The sequence below is a fragment of the Neocloeon triangulifer genome, unplaced genomic scaffold (assembly GCF_031216515.1).
Source record: "Neocloeon triangulifer isolate White Clay Creek 2 clone unplaced genomic scaffold, ASM3121651v1 ptg000015l, whole genome shotgun sequence".
Lineage (NCBI taxonomy): Eukaryota > Metazoa > Arthropoda > Insecta > Ephemeroptera > Baetidae > Neocloeon > Neocloeon triangulifer.
In genome coordinates, this window is record NW_026775557.1 from 4155122 (window position 1) to 4171868 (window position 16747).

General features: G+C 36.7%; 1 protein-coding gene across 10 annotated transcripts in view; it reads left to right on the plus strand.

The window, feature by feature from the left end:
* LOC132202851 (sal-like protein 1) overlaps positions 1-16747 on the plus strand; it is a 73543-nt gene that overhangs the window by 26118 nt on the left and 30678 nt on the right. For 9 of the 10 annotated variants that reach the window (XM_059630102.1, XM_059630103.1, XM_059630106.1 and 6 more), the window contains exon 2: positions 5623-5652. The exons of the other annotated variant lie outside the window; for it this stretch is intronic. In XM_059630102.1, coding sequence (XP_059486085.1) covers positions 5623-5652 — 30 coding nt within the window. The remainder of the gene's footprint in view (positions 1-5622; positions 5653-16747) is intronic. 10 annotated transcript variants of the gene reach the window in all.

Sequence of the window (16747 nt, forward strand, 5' to 3'; positions counted from 1 at the left end):
TTGGCTTAGGCTTATAATTTTTAATTTCACGCTAGCAGCTCACAGGCAGTCGCACAAATTTTGATGTTTCATTTAAAGAGGTCGAAATTTACGAGCCGTCCTCCCCCGTTGAATGAATATTTTTCGGCGCACACGTCTTATCTGCGCTGCGAGATCTTTGCTTTGCATAGAGGTGCATGTGTGTAATTAGCGCGCGAGGCGAGCTGCAGGAAAGGAAGGAAGTGCTAAATTAAACATATCTGACAGTGCGCCGCGCAGCATAACTCGACTTTTGACGCCTTTACTTTATCGTGTTAATCATTTTTATTGTTATGATAATTCGGAGCCGTAAATAAGCCGCTCTCTGGCTCGCTGTCTCGCGCGCTAAAATGGTTATCATTGCCGTGGGTGGTTGCTGTGTGCCAGATTCTTATCTCACGTGCACGTCGAGAGGAATGCTCGAATTTATATTACTAACTGTGTGTAATATAGCCAACGCTCCTTGAAGTCTAATTTTTCGAGGGAACACAAGTTTAACTAACCATTGTTTCATCTGACATGTTGTCTAATTCACATCTGAAGTAATAAAATGTTTTTCATCCAGGCTGAACTCAAAAATGCAAATGAGCCTACACTTTTTCTTATAAAGCAAATCTTTTATAATTTTTTTAAAATTAAAAGATTTATAACATTGTAAATTAAAATAGTGCCACCAACCATAGTTTTGATATCTATATTGTCTAAATAAATATTTCCATTAAAATCTAGCTTCTAGAATTTTTATTTAATATTTATTGACGTAAAATAAATACAGTTTCACATCAGCTTGCCTCTAAATACTTCAAAACTTAAAAAAAAATTATTTACAAAAATAAAATAAGATAATTATATAGTAAATTTTATCCTTAGAAAATAGCTACTATTTCTCTGTTTAATGTGAATAAAAATTTCAAAGTATAAAGTTTTAAAAATTTATAATAAAGTACATTTTTTTTAATAAAAAATTTATGCATTTTCAAAAAACGCCTTTCTAAGATAATTCTCTTCCGCGAGAGTTGCCACAGCCCGGCAAGATATTGTTTTAAAAGCAACCGTGATGAATAATTTCCTGTGCTCCTGCTTTTCTACCTAATAAAAATTATGCTGTGTGAACCCACTCGGCGCTCACTTGCTTGCCGCAGAGATGTATGTAAATTTGTTGATAATAAATTAAAAATAATTATTCCCATTTGTCTTGGCGCTCAACTATACTTTGTTTCGCAGATTGCGCAGCAGCCAACTATAACTAACTTTGTTTTGGCAAGCAACATTTCCAAATGTCCGTCACTTGCTCAAAAGAATAAAATTAACTTGAGTTTCTCAATGAAAAAGAAGGGTCCTTAAATGTTAACACTGATTTCGGATGTGAATTAATTAGAGCCGGACCGAATGGGGAAGTGACAAATTGAGGTCACCAGGTGGGCGCAATCAATTCGGCCGGAAATCCGACGACATCTGACACTTTTTGATTTCTATCTTTTGGTTCAAAAAATCCGCCGTCAGTGCAAATTTATTCAAATTAAAATTTTAATGCCCACATTAGCGCGGCACGTCGGCAGTGGTAATTAATTTATTTGCGAGCACGACATGAGCGAGCAGGCATGGCGGAGAAGTTGCCGGCGCGAAATTTATTATATTCGGCCGGAATATGCAAAATGCGGAGGCGAATAAATCAAACAAGCCACTCCTCCCCTTCCTCTCAGCTCGTTTGTCCAGCAGTTCCTGCGGCGCTCAATTTCAATTTGAACTCCAAAATTTCTCGCATCAAATGAACTGTGTTGATTTTTTTACAATAGGAACACTATGATATTTTAAAAATTACTCCACTTCCTGTGTACTCAGAAAAATTAGAATAACTCTCAAATTTCTCTACTTCCTGCTCAATTTGTTAAAAAAATTAAATCCACATTCAGCATGAATGGTTATCAAAAGCTGAAATTTCTTTTCACAATTTGGCTGAAGAGCTCTTTGAAAAGGTAACTTGAAACGCGATATAGAGAGTCTCGCTAATTGATTTCGCTTCGGGGGCTCTTCACTCAACGGCAGCTAATTTACACTCACGTGCACACGCCCTGCATATATTCACATGAAGCCTTTTGCTGCTGACGACGAGAGCAAGCCGCGTGCGTTATGTAACAATAATATCGAGAGGATAATAGCACCTGCCTCTGTCAGCAGCATCGAAAATAATAAATTATACGCATAATATTCATGTGCCTCTTGATGCTATCAGTCGTTATTTAATAATTTATTTTTCGTTCCTCCGCCTGCTGCCAGCATACGGGTGATCTCATATTTCATGTCTGACTTGATTGTTTGGTGTCAATGAGATTCAAAGTTTTCTCCTGAAAATCCATTGTACACTCATAATTTTTCTAAATTTCAATAGGAGACGAATAATGATTTTGAATTAAACTAATTCCATAATTACAGCATAATTTAAAATATATATAATATTTACTGAAAAAATGTTCCAAATTCATTTTTGGTAATTTTATTATAAAATTTGTATAAATTAAAATAAATATAAGATCATAAGAAATGTGTATACAAAAAATTTAAAAAAAAAATATATTTAGATATTTTAAAAAAATGCGAAATTTTCAGGAGAAATTTGATTTCCAGAAACTACAGGCACTATTAATCAAACCCTCTCCAAACCTGCACAGAAAAATGTCAGGCCTAATTAACATGCAGAGCTCTCACCAGTCGTTTCCAATAAAACTTGATAAATTACAGAGCACGCCAGCAGCAAAAGTAAAAACTCGGCATGACCTTGGCTTCAGTCAATTTCATTTTTCACTACCGTTTCTCGAAATAAACTCCCAAAGTGAGAACGTGAATTCTGTATAGGCGGAATAAATATTCGGGGAAAAGCGAAAAGAGCAGTTTTTAGTCATGCACGGTCTAAAGGGTTGTAAATTTGCTCCGGCCAAACTTTCACCCTGAAAGTCTCTTTTGTCCAGTGCTATAGGCAGTAAATTTTCACCCTTTTTGTTGAGCGTGAAAAAATATATATTTCATCCCTACCGACCTTGGCTCCTTCAAGGAAAGGGCTGCGGGAAGAATGAACAGTTTTTAAGCTCCGTTCTTTTTTTTTGTATAAATATGAAATTTCATTCTAAGGAGAGAAAAAGGGGTTGACTTATCTGTCAAAACAAACTCTCCCTGGAAATTTCTAAACTTTTGTATAATATTCTGAAAGGCATAGCTGACAATAGGGCAAGTTTAATTAAGTAAAGAGCGGCTTCTGCGAAAGAGCAATAAAATTTCCCCGCCATATCTGGCTCCTAATTAATTGAATTAAAAAGTGGCTTATTCAATTGAGCTATCAAAATCATAAATTAAGAGAGGGCGGGCGGCAGATGTCCCTCTTCAGCGCAGGGGCCGCGCGCACTTATTTATTAGAGTTATGAGTGGCGCGGCTGCCCTCCTTATGACGTCTTCGCCTGATGAAGAGATATCACGGAGGGAATATAATACATTATCGGGCCGTTTTTACGAGACGCAAAAAGATAACCATAAAAGCTTTCAATATTTCAAGGTGTGGCCCCTCTATATATGGCTGGCCAACGCACAGAATAAAAAAGACGAGTCCGAAAAATATAAAAACATAACTTTTATAAACGAGTCGGGACCCTTATGAGCGCGAAAATATTTTCATTTTAATTGGCTGCCAAAATATTTGTCCTTGGCGACCGTAATATTCCCTCGCCTGGGCAATAAAAGGCCACAAGAGAGGGGAAAATAATAATTTATTTTTCTTGTATTACAAAACTTCTTCTTCTTCTTTGCCGGGCGACGAGAGGAGGAAAAGAAAAGTTTCGAACAAGGGCGAGGAGCAAGTTGGTTGCGCTTTTACAGCCCCCTAAGTCACTATAAAGTCATAGTTCACTCTTTATTATTATTAAAGACATGCCGGCTCGGGGGTGAGAGGCCAAAAATAGACACCACCATAAAGCACAAGCTGCTCTCGCACTTCTTCGCGCACACGCCTGCCTTTAATAAAGGAAATTAGTTGCGCGGGGTGCCTCTCGCTCGTTTAGCCTCACATGTCCTCCTGCAAATGATATTTCCATCTGCACTAATTTCCCTCTGCTGGATAAGTTTGAACAGCGAAAAGAAGTTTAATTTTAGTCGAACGAACAGTCTGTAAATTTTGGTAAAGTTTTACTACATATTTGTCTTTGTTATGCCAATTCTTTTGTATAATTAATTAAAATTTTAATTAGATTTAATATAAAGTTATTTAAAACTGTATCTAAATCTTAGCAAAATTGATCGATCACAAAAATAAAATATAGATAAAAAAATTAAAGTTATTTAAAAAATCAAATATAATACCGATATTCAAAAATTTCTTTTCTATCAATTTACAATTTAATGATTGATGTTTTATCAGTAAAAACTAGACTTGTAAATACTAAATTTTTAATTTTTTTATCAATTATCTTATTTTCCAACTAATTTTATAACTTATTAGATATATTTAATGTTTAAAAAATGATAAAACTTGTGATTTTGTTAAGCAGTTTTTATTGACTTGATTGCTTCTTAATGTTCGCCCGTGCTATACCAGTTCTAAAACAAGCCATCAATGTTTTTTTTCCGGCTCTCTACATTATATTACACCTTTGAGGTGCGCTCACCAGAGGCGAGTTTGATGTGCTCCAGTAAATTTCAGTTATTGTACGTGTATGATCATCGATTGCTGCTCGAGAGACTCGCGGGCTTGCAGTCATATATATTATGAATTTATGAGCAGCAAGATTTGTGGGGGTTGTAATGCTCGCGAGATATACGTCCGGCCGTATAACTCTCTCGTGGGTGCGTATCAAGGTATATGGGCCGCATATATATCCATCGCGAGAGGAATATCGAGAGATTGCACCCTTACTTTTTGTTATGACTGACTGGCCGGGCCATATATTTCGTCCGACAGCCCGCGCTACATTAACTCATATATTCCGAATGCTTCCCCTGGGCACTGGGGTTGTTGCATTGCAGCTGAAATAATAATATCATAATCAAACAGGCCACTTTATTGCCCCGCCCGGCACCATGAGCGCATTTTCCTGCTGATTATCACGTGCCACCTCAACTGGGGAATTGTAGTACAAGGGCTATTATATATTATCCGCACCGAATTTTCTTCTAATCTAATTAAATACACCGAAAGTTGCAAAGGCAAACCGTAAAATTTTTATGTTTTGAATTTTTATTTTTTTACAGCTAAATATAATTATTTTTACCATATTTAAAACATTAACTTATAATATTTTATCTTAAATTTTATCATATAAAAAGCAGTATATCCGGCGTATGATTACATTATCATGAAAAAATTAACATATTTAAGAACTGCAAGTACTTTTAAAAAAAAAATTGTAAAAAATAAATAAATAAAAGAATTTGGTGCAAAATGTAAAATTTAAATAGTTTGGTCGTCGAAAATAAATATGTTAAAAAATAAATCAAACAGTCTTTGGTTATAATAGGATTAATTAAATTTACCTGAGCCAGTAATTTTTGTATTTATTTATATGAATAATTAAATGACTTGGTGACTAGTTTTCCTAACGTCGATGATTTGTGTGCTTTCAGAACCTGGTACCAGCATATTGGGTGCAATAAGTGAGTATAACACACTATAATATATAACACGTCATGGGGAGGGTTTACAAATTGTAAATTGTATTTTTGGTTTTGACGTATATTATACGTTCCGCATAATATATAACAACTGTGGCATAGTACAAAATGAACAACGAAATCCATCCATCAGGCTCACACGCGCGTTCTGCTTACATTATTTTGCATTTTCATTTTTACACGAATAATCCACCGTGCAGTGTGAGCGAGCGCGCGTATAAAAACCACCGGGCGGTCAGCCCGAAATCGTTTTTTATTCGCTCGAAAATTGAATTGGACGCGTCATCCATCGCCAGCACTCGGCGGGGAGTCGGAATTAATTTTTTACTTGTCCAATAGAATTTATACAGAGCTGTGGGAAAAGGGTTGGAATGAAGTCGACCAACTTTCCTCCGAACAAGAAATTTGCTTAATTAAAAATAAATAACATGCAATTGGCTAACGATTAGAAAATTAAATCAGACCACACTGCATTCTTAAATGAGCCGACTTAAAAAAACAAACAATGGTTTTCTCCTGGACAAGTCGTCCATTTTAAGTCTCCCCTTGAGCTTTAAACATGCAAGTCTCATAGTTAATTTAATTGTGAGAAAATGCAAAACACGGCGTTTTTTTTCTCCATAATTACCTCTCCCATGGGCTCTTTCTCTCTCGGCTGGAGCGATTTCTCTCTCCCTTCATAGAAATATAATAGCGGCGGCCGCGCATATTAGTCGTGATTTGATTGTGTTCGAGCCCGCGATTTATTATCCTCGCACGCCGGCTAATTTTTTATTAATGCTCCTCTAATATGCTGGAGCGAGTGTATACGCCACGTTTATTATAATAGTGGTCGGTCGGGCCAACTTGTCAGGCATTAATACCATATGCAGTGTTTTATTTTATGCTCTGCCTGCTGCTTTTTCTCAGAGAGCGCGCGCTTGTAAGTTGAAAACTTATGGCGCGTTTTGCGCTGCCATGGGAGGCCGCCGCCGCCGCCGCCGCGATTGCTGCAGAAATAAAATACACACGCGAATATATACAAATTTTTTTCTCCCTTTTTCCGACATACTATTATTTTATATACATACGCCCAGGCAGCGCAGGTATTGTTATTTGGCCAACGAGCAGGGGAGCCGCTGGATATTATTTTATTGTCTCCGGCGCTATTGATTTCCATGCACATCACCGCGCGGCCTTTTGATTTCTCAGGCGTGTACCTTCCTCTGTACAAGGCTGCGTGCTTTCTGGTCTCTCTCTCGGACCAAAACCGCGACATTATTTAAATTTGCTCTGCTCGTCCAATAAAAGAGAGAGAGAAAAAAGCGCTTTTTCATGCCATCACCAGCCAACCAGCTCTGATATAAACTTATGTGTTTGTATTTTTGCTTTTATAACCGCGGCGCGCACAGCGTGAAATCATATTCCAAAATGGCGGCAGCTTTTTTATATCAAAAGATTCTTCTTGTTTGGCCGAGGCATTTTTCCAGCAGAGCGGTTTGTCATCGAGCTTTGCCCGGGTTTCGCTGCAGCCTGAGTGACTTTGTGGCCGCAGCGTCATTTGTCACTGACTTGGGACCATAATAAAGAACTGACAGAGTTGGTCGTGCTTATAAGAGTATGTATAAGAAACTTCTGTTAACTGCGAGAAATCGATATACTTGCGCAATTTGAGAGCAAATGTGATTGATCGAATTCAGCTCAAGGCAGCTTGATGGCTTCATTTTTCAAAAGTATCAAGATTTTTTCAATTAAAACTTTTGAATATTTTTTCATTCGATGAAAGTTTTTTTTCAATAGTTTGAATAAAGCATTTTTAAATAATTAGCAATGGCTCATGATTCAAAATTTTTCGATGACTTGGAATCGAATATAATAAATTTAATGGTTAATATTTAATATTTATTTTATAAATTTAAAAATAAATTTGTTTTCAGTAAGAAGTTATTTTTTGGCTTTACCATTTCATTTTCAGTAAATAAGAACAGTCAAAACTTTTGCAACAAAATTATTGGAACCGCCCTTTACAATAATTAATCCTGAGCGTCCTTTTCTTATCGACCAAAAGCCCTGGTCGCACATTTCCGTTCATTTCATTTGCTAATTAGCCCCGTGCGGATAATCACAACGGCCGCAGACGAGCAATAACCGAAAATGGGCACTCGGTTCTATTCGCAGATGGAAAAAGTCTTATACAAGAGAGGGGTGTTTTTTTTCTCTTCTTGTTGCGACGAAGAGCGTGACCGGGGCCAGTGGCCGAAATAAGAGCAATAATAATATCGCGCATCTCTCTGCGTGATAAGCGGCAGTGCGAGTTAATAGCTGAGGTCAGTCGGACCATATCGTCAATAATAAGTCGGCGGCTCATAACAAATAAAAGAAGCCGCTGGGAGTCTTTGGGAAAATGAGACGAGGCGCGCGATGCGGAAAATAACGCAGAACGGACGAAAGCCATAACGGCCGACAGCAGTAAAACAAGTTCCATCTCTTTATTATGAACTAATGGAGCGACTCCACCCTCGCGGCATCTCGGCCAAAATAGAGAGCTCGAGCGGGGAATTTGACAAAGTGGAAGCTTCCGTTCGAATAATTAATTTTCTAGTTCATTTTTTTTTTTAAACTTGAAAATTTTTTATTAGTGCATTAAGTTGAAATATTAAAACACAAATTTATTCAGAAAATTGGTTAATCTGAAGAACCAAGCCATTTGGCAGAGAAAATCAAATAAAATTTCATTCCCATTTCCCTCGCATTATCCTCCGCTCCACATCAATAACAAACACACACAATTTTCACCCCTCGGAGCTGAGCAAAATAAATTCATAACGCGGCTGCTGCCGGTCAGCTTGTCCACTCACATCTCTTGACAGAGGGCAATCACAAAATCGGCACAAAGGGGCGACAGATGCTTGACCTTATTACACCCACGTACAATGGGCGCCACCCTCGCATTAATATAAACGCAACAATGACCAAAATCCCTTTGCTGGACACGAAAATTTATTTTTCGCATATAAAAATGACCCCGCCGCATGCCACTTTCTCTCCCACAATGGGGTCCAAAGTGGACATCTGCAACTCAATAATAGACTAAAAATACACGGTGATAATAACGAAAGGTGCGGTCGTCATAAACGGCCTCAAGTTGAAAGAGGTGACCATCAAGATTAAACAATCAACGCCAGCAGCCAAAAGTTTGAGCATAATGGATCGAAATTCGGTGGAAATAAAATAATATATATCAACCAGAGAGAGAGAGATGGCTCGGTGATTGTGGGTGGGTGGGAGTTTATCACCAGCACGGCTGCTCTCGGCAGCTGCCACTTTCGGCCAGTAATTAACGTCACATTCTCCTTTTTCAAAAAGGCCGAGCGACTGGCTGATTGTGATTATTGCTATTGGATTTGACGCCACTTTCAGTAAATGGATTCGGGAGATGAAAATAAACGAGAGATTCAAATATCAAAAATGAAAACTGCAGTTTTTAAATGTAAATATAATACGCTTGTGGGGTTGAATTACATCAATATATTTAAATAAGATCAATTTTCAAATCCACTCATATAATTGAACGCAGTCTAGGGTTTCAAAAGATCTCCGATTTAGTTTTGAATTTGCAAATTGCGAGTTCTATATAATTATTTTTTAGCGATTCATAATGAGAAGAAACATTTTTGTACGTTGTAAATTTTGAAAGTCTTGATGTTAATACAATTTTAAATTTGAGAACATTCAATCCCTGATTAGGATTTATGATTTCTTTGAAATTTAATACAGCATCGATATGCTGCAGATTTAATTAAGAAAAAACTCGAGTGTTTCGCTAAAAGCTAGTTTTATGTAAATCTCTTGAGGCGCAATCAAACCACCAAACAGACGCTTTTTTACTTTTTTATCTGATCAAGCGGCAATTGGCGGAGCGAAAAGCGTGTAATATTAACATATGCACATAAATGAGCTCAACCCTTGAGAATTTTACAGAGAAGAGGTCATGAATGGGCGCATTTTGTTTCAATTCCGAATAAAGATAGATGCTCCACTCTGATAAATTAATTTCTCATTTATTAGCGCATACAACTGACCATATGAGACGTGTGTCTTGCATTATTGCAATTCAGCCTATGTGGATTTCAATCGGCCGCGTTTTATTGTTTTATTGGGCACATCATCGCTCGCGCCGGCCGCAATAAAAAATAAAAAAATAAATTTCACATGAGAAAGCCGATTTGAGAGTGATTTCCATGCATAGGCAGCTGCCGCTCTCTCATGCCCAGGAAAAGATAAAAATCAATTGTGCGCCGCCCCCACGCGAGATTGAATTATTATTGTGGGGCGGTCTGGGCCGGGGTATGATTGGCCCGGAGAGCAAATGAAATTTGCATCGAATTTATCATTCAACTAGCCTGCCTACGCCGCCGAATGACGTAATTTATGCGCTGGATATATAACATCTTCGTGACTCTGTCAGGCACCACTTTCTATACATTATGCAGAAAGCACCAGAAAAAAAGAAAAGCAGGCTCTTCCTCTGAATTATTATTATCGAATCACGAGCCGTGTAGACTTTCAAATTGCGCCGAAGGCAGGCAGGATGTGTTTATGTTCCGAATAGTGGAGGTACATACAGACGCGAGCATATAAATATTTTATGTGCACCATAGCAGAAAATAGAATGCTCAATTCTGCGCTTGTGTGTGTTCCTCGATCGTCAGTGTAAACACACGGGCGTGCATTTGCATGGGAACCTTTTCAACTTTGAACGTTAAAGGGTCAGCGGCGGCTGTCAAGAACCGACTTTTGTTTCGTTCGGAGCTGCTGATGAAAGGCGCTTCCTGAACTGCAAAATAATATGTGGGTTTATATAGAAAAATCAACACTTTAAAAAGTTTATAACTTTAGATTGGAAGTAAAGTTTTTAATAAACGACTAATTAATTATTAACTTCATATGACCAAAAAAAGGAAAGTTGATAAGTAACTTTAATTTAAAATTGGAATATTGCACTGAGTAAAATTATACATAGTTTCTTTGTCTTCAATAATTTTTAAAAAACTAAAAATAAAAACGAATTTTATTTATTTAATTAATATTTAAATTGGAGACTTTATAAATAATATAAAAAATTCTTTTAAAAATAAAAAATCTTTTATTTCCAAGCAAATTCAAATTTGAAAAAGAAAATTAAAATATTTAATAATTTTTTTTAATAATCAATTTATATTTAGTCTGTTTTGTTTGTAAACATTATAATTTCATGCTATCATATATATTTTTCTTCATTTTTTTTATAGTTCTATTTCTTTTGATTCTAATATTCCGAAAAAAAAATTTACAGATCCACGTCAGTCAGTATTCAACCCGCCAGTCAAACAGACTATTTCGTCACTGAATACTACACATAATTTTCCCATCTGGAACGCAAATGCACCACACTTTGGAATCTCACAATGAAACACGCACGCCCGCTTAAAGAAAAGAATAACGCGTTCTTTACCATCTTTCCATCTCGTGCACAAAACAGAGAACAGGATGGACTCTGACAAGCAAAGGATAAATATTAGTGCACGATTTGATTGATTTCCAGAGCACCAGAAGCACAGCTTATTATTCAACAAGTCATAAAACTTGAAGAAGAAAAAATCATACGCGCCGGCACGAGGAATGTGTAGGCGACGAATAATGAGGAATAAAAATTCAGAGCTGTAAATTATTTTCAGCGGCCAATAAACCGCCTTATGGTGTTTATCTCATCTCGAAAAATAGACTGTTATTGTTGCCAGAGAGCGCGTCTGCTTTTGATTCAATTAAGTACAAGAATATAAAAATCTGCGCAGCTCTGCGTGAAAAGAAATCGCCCTCCGCGATCGAAACGTTTCCAAACGAGTTGTTTTGCACAAGGAATGATTTTTTCCTCGCTCTGCAGCCATTACGAGAATCATAATGCGTCGTGTAATGGCATCTTCATGAATGGATTTTATTTGATTTCAGTCTCTGCGTGCATGTACTTACCAATATAATAATAACGCCGCGTATAACGAGAGGGGCTTATTACCGCACCACGTACATATTATTTTCCAAAACCTGTTTGCTGCAGCTCAGCGCATGTGACAAGCACAAAGTACTGCCCTTGGCGAGACAAAAAATTCATTTCATGCACGTCGGTTATTTGAAGGATTAGACAAAGAGCGGCGGGCAGAAAAATGAAATCTGGAGCATAATGCTTTGGAGGCCATCTTTTCTCCTCCGTCGTCCCTTTCACGATGTATAAAATAATATGAGAGGCAGTTATAAAACTTTTATCAAAAGCGTTTCGCGTGTCACTGTCAGCGCAGGCTCTTAATTCAAACCGCTCCAGCTCTTTTTCTTCAAATCAAATTTCGCTCTCCGGCTTGTCTCTCGCATTGTCGGAATTAAAAATAAAAGGGGAAGTATATAAATTTACTGAGAGGAGAGAAAAAAATTGTAGTGACTTCTATAATTTATTATGATATGAATCTGAGGCAGACATTTTCTTTTCCATCTCGGTGGTTATGATAATAATTCCATTTTTTGTCCGCCCCTTCCTCTCTCGAATTAATCGGCTCGGCCGCAGCCGCACAAAAACAATCGGTTTATATTATAATATTATAACGCACGCGCGGCCCTCTCATAGGCGCAGTTTGTATCACAAATATAATAACCAGAGGCGCACGAAAGTCGTCCAAAGGGCGGTGGGCGGCGCGGAGCATCTCGCGGCACTCGCGTTTCCCCTCCAAGGTGACCATCCAATGGGAACTCGTCTCCAAGTGAGCACCAGCAGGTACTTTATCATAATCCATACGTGCGTCCCAAGCACCATAATTAACGACCCAACTGCTGGTGCCCGGTGGGGATTTTCAAGCACGGTCGATGATTTATTGTCCGTGTTTCAGCACAGAAGTTTTAAAATAATTATAATAATAAATCATTTTTATAATTCATAATATTTCATTCAAATTGTGCTCACAAAGTATATTTACATAGTTTATGTTCCTATTTCAGTTTGCGCTTCAAACTAAAATTATTGAATTGATTTCATTATTATATTCTTGTTCTTAATAGTTGTCAACAAAGCTTGCAGACTTGATAATTAATTTTAAAATTTTACATATAGTATTGGACAGGAGAGCAATTTAATTTAAATTTTTTGCATCAAGAATGTAAATTTAAATAAAATTTCATTGAGGATAACAGTTGTAAAGAAATAAAGTCAAATTTTTTAATTTATATTTTATAAATTTAAAAAAAATTTATATAAAATTTAAATGCTAAGATATAATTATATTAGTATTACGAATAAAAGAAATAAATAAAAGTGTTTAAATGGAATAACATTTACATTAAATTTAGTATTATCATGTTTAATAATTATAAAATATTTCTAGCGGAGATTCTTTGGGTTTTGAATGACCACTCGCCACAGAAAGTTTGAAAATTTTGAATCTTATCCCAATAATCTAACACATTAATACTTGTGTTCATGAGAGTACCGGCTGAGAGGAGCGAGACTGGTCTCGGGATTTTTACTGCCATCGATAGATTCTAATCTTCATATACATATCCAAGCGAGCCGTGAGATGGCCCCGACCATTTTTAATGCCAAGCCCAAGTTTAGTTGGTTCGTCTTCTCATATTATCAAAATCGACCTTCCATTTTTTAATGATCCGCGCCTGTATAAATTTATATTTTAATTAGGCGCCGAAAACCAAGCGAACGGTGCACCGGTCGAGAGAGCATCTCCAACTGTCTAGTTGAAAGAGAAGAAATAAACTAAATAAATACACACCGTCGCTTATATGTATAAAACGAAGAAGAAGAAATGAAAATGTATTTAGTCCACGCAGGGTGTGTTCGCCGTCAGTTAGCCTTATGAACGGTGGCAATAAACATTTCAGCCGGGCCGGCAATAAAAATATTTAGACTCTGGATGGCAGGCCAACTTATCAATTATCATACACACACTGTCTCGTAAAAATAGAATCAAATTTGTTTGCCTCTTCGATTTCTTGTTTAATTAAAACTACTTTTACAGCTTTGTACTTTCAAAATTTCGGCTAAACGGAACTCGCATCTCATGCAATTAAAAAAAAGGTGGGAGGGAATAACAAATTGAAACCAAATCCTTTCCCATGCAGGGCAATAAAAAAGCGACTTTTATTTCGTCTAGACAGAGTTGAGCTCAGAAAGTGTCACAAACTGATATAATTAATTCGCGGTGCTAAACTGCTGGAAGATCACGATTCTATCAAAGTGATAATAATTTATTTATTTTGATGCTGGACAGATTAATCAATGGTGCGCTGTGTCAAAGGAAGAATTTTTTTTGTTTAATCCTTTTCGTTTTTGGGTCGTAAATTAGAATCAAATCGAGGGCATCATTAGAGTGAAAAATGTTTCGGTGACAAAAAGCCGCGCGGCCGAAAATATTTGAAAACGAGAAAAGGCCGCTGGATTTGTTAATCATCGTCCACTATCTCCGACGAGAGAAAAAAAGGGTGTGGGAATAAAATAGACGGAGTGAATGAAAAGGCGGCTCGAGATTTATAGTAATTTGCAATTTCATAACGTCTGCGGCCAGAGAGATAAAGAGCAAAAGCTGCCTGCTTATTAAATGAGGCAATTAACCGGTAGCCGGGACGAGGAGCCTCGACTGATAACGGCCGAAAAATTTCGCCAGTCTTTCAATTCTCGTTTTTGTATTCTTTTCTCATGCGTGCAGGTTTTGTTTTTGCGTCCGATCGGGCGGAGCAGATTGCGTAGGCAGGAAAATAAAATTTTTGGCTCGAATATATACACAGATCCAGATCTGCCGGTGAAAAGTCGCAATCCGAGCGAAAATCGAGAGGAATTAATTCAATGCAGAGAGAGCAGTGTTGTCGAGAGGGCAGTAAATCGCGCGTCATGCTTGAATTACAATCGGGGGGAATAAATGGAAATTAATATTTATCAATTGCCAGCGCGGCGCTAAATCACTTTATTTAAAATGCAGCGTTTCTTGTTTTTTCCTCTCGAACCGGAGATAAATTTTATTTCCAGTGTCGCTTGCTTTAATTCTCCCGATTTGTTTGTGTATATTTTACGTTTTACAGCAGAAGTGTGAGAGAGCAGCGTATCAAATTTTGTTCTTGTCATCGGAAAAGGCAGCCCACTAACTCATTTGGAGAGAGGCAATGACGTATTCGTGTGAGATCTAACCGGCGGATAAGCGAATGAAATACTCGCCGGCCAGAGGTGTTGAATCGCAGATTCATATTTCTCATCACTTACTCGAAAACCTGCACTGCAGCGGATAATTTAATATTCTCGATTTCAATTAAGCAAGAAATGCACAACTCCATTCCGATGAACGGAGAGATTTATTATTTTAAAACGCAACCTTGTGTATAAAATAATTTAATTTATATATTTACACTTTTCTTTCTTTTCATGTTGCTTGAAAATTTGCTGTAAAAGAGCAGCTTGAAATTCTTTTGCTCATTTTTATATTTTTTGGTTTATTATTTTTGGGGGTTCGGCAGGTTCGTCTTCTAACATCATCATGGTCAATCAGATAAGACAACAATGTAATAATATTTCCCCGGCTCATTTCCTGCTCTCGCTATATACATGATGCGTTGGCTCGAATAAAATTTCGAGAATTATGGCCTACCTTTTTCGACATGACACGAAAATCATAAAAATATCACATACATCAAGCGGCGCTGCGGTGTGGGAAAGCGCGAGGTGTTATAAAGACCCCACTAGCCACCCAGACGAAAAGGCATAAATTCAGCCTGATCGCCGATTTCCCGGCGTGTCTCTTTTTCTTCTTCTCTATTTACACTGGAAACAAAATATATAAAACAATCGACGGACGAGAAAGGAAATTAGAAATCACGACTGCTGACGTAATTGCATTAGTCCGAAGATCGCGGTACAGCTTTTGAATGGAAATCGCAGCCGCTTAACAAACGGCACAAAACATGCAATCTTATAATTCTATATAAAAAGGTCATGCTTGTTCTCATTTTCATAAAGCATGAAGAGATGCATAATGAATAAATCACACTTGGTGATTTCGCACGATTTGCACCTTTCGCCTGTAAATAATTTTTTGCTTTTTATTCACTGGATTTTTGCCAGAACATTTGCTGCTCGTTCGCAGATCTTTTTAATTTTTTCTTTGGTGCAAAAAATTCGTCTGTCGATGAGTCCAGCGGCGAAACGCCAATCGGAATGTGTGCGTTTTATTTGCAACATTGCCTCACTCATGTCCGCTGTCAGTGTCGAAGTCGTAAATTCGCAGTTCTGGGAAGAGCATCACCAGAGTAGACTTAGAGCTTATCGCAAACTTGTGCATTTTCGATAAATGCGAAACAAAATGGCAAGATGAGAGACTTTGCGGTCTTGACGGGAAAAAATTTAATTGCATACAAAAATGAAAATCTTATGATAATCGTTGAAATTTGATAATATTGAATCACAATATATAGAATGTTGCAAAATACGATTATTTAATTGATTATAATATTGACTTTTTTTGTCTTCAATATCCTCCCACTAAATATGACTTGATAAAATTCTTTTCCAATACTATTAAATATTATAAAGCTTGCTCAAAATTCTTTAGTTTTAATTTTTATATTAAATTATAATTTGAACATGATTCACAATTGGCAAAATGAGACTTCAAATTATTGTGCTTAAATGTAATCATCAATTATATTTAATTTACAAGTCAATGTGAATATATCAAATTTTTTTCTTTAGTAAAATTAATACTAAAAAGCCTTATTATAAATTAAAAAATTATAAATATTTTTTTTAAAAAGTTCTTAAAATGCATAAAATTCAATAAAAAAAATATCATTAAGACTAAGAAACGTAAAAAAAATGATATACTTATTAATGTTTTTAAATTAAATGAGTTAACAAAATAAAAAATTTTATAAATGCAACTTAATATGAATAATATGTCCCCTTCTATAATAAAATTACCCGTCGTGTCGCGTGAGTTGAGCCCAATTGGGTATGAAAAATAATAATTATTGTCCGCTTGACAGCAAATATAGCGCACTTTTCTAAACTTGGGGCACAATC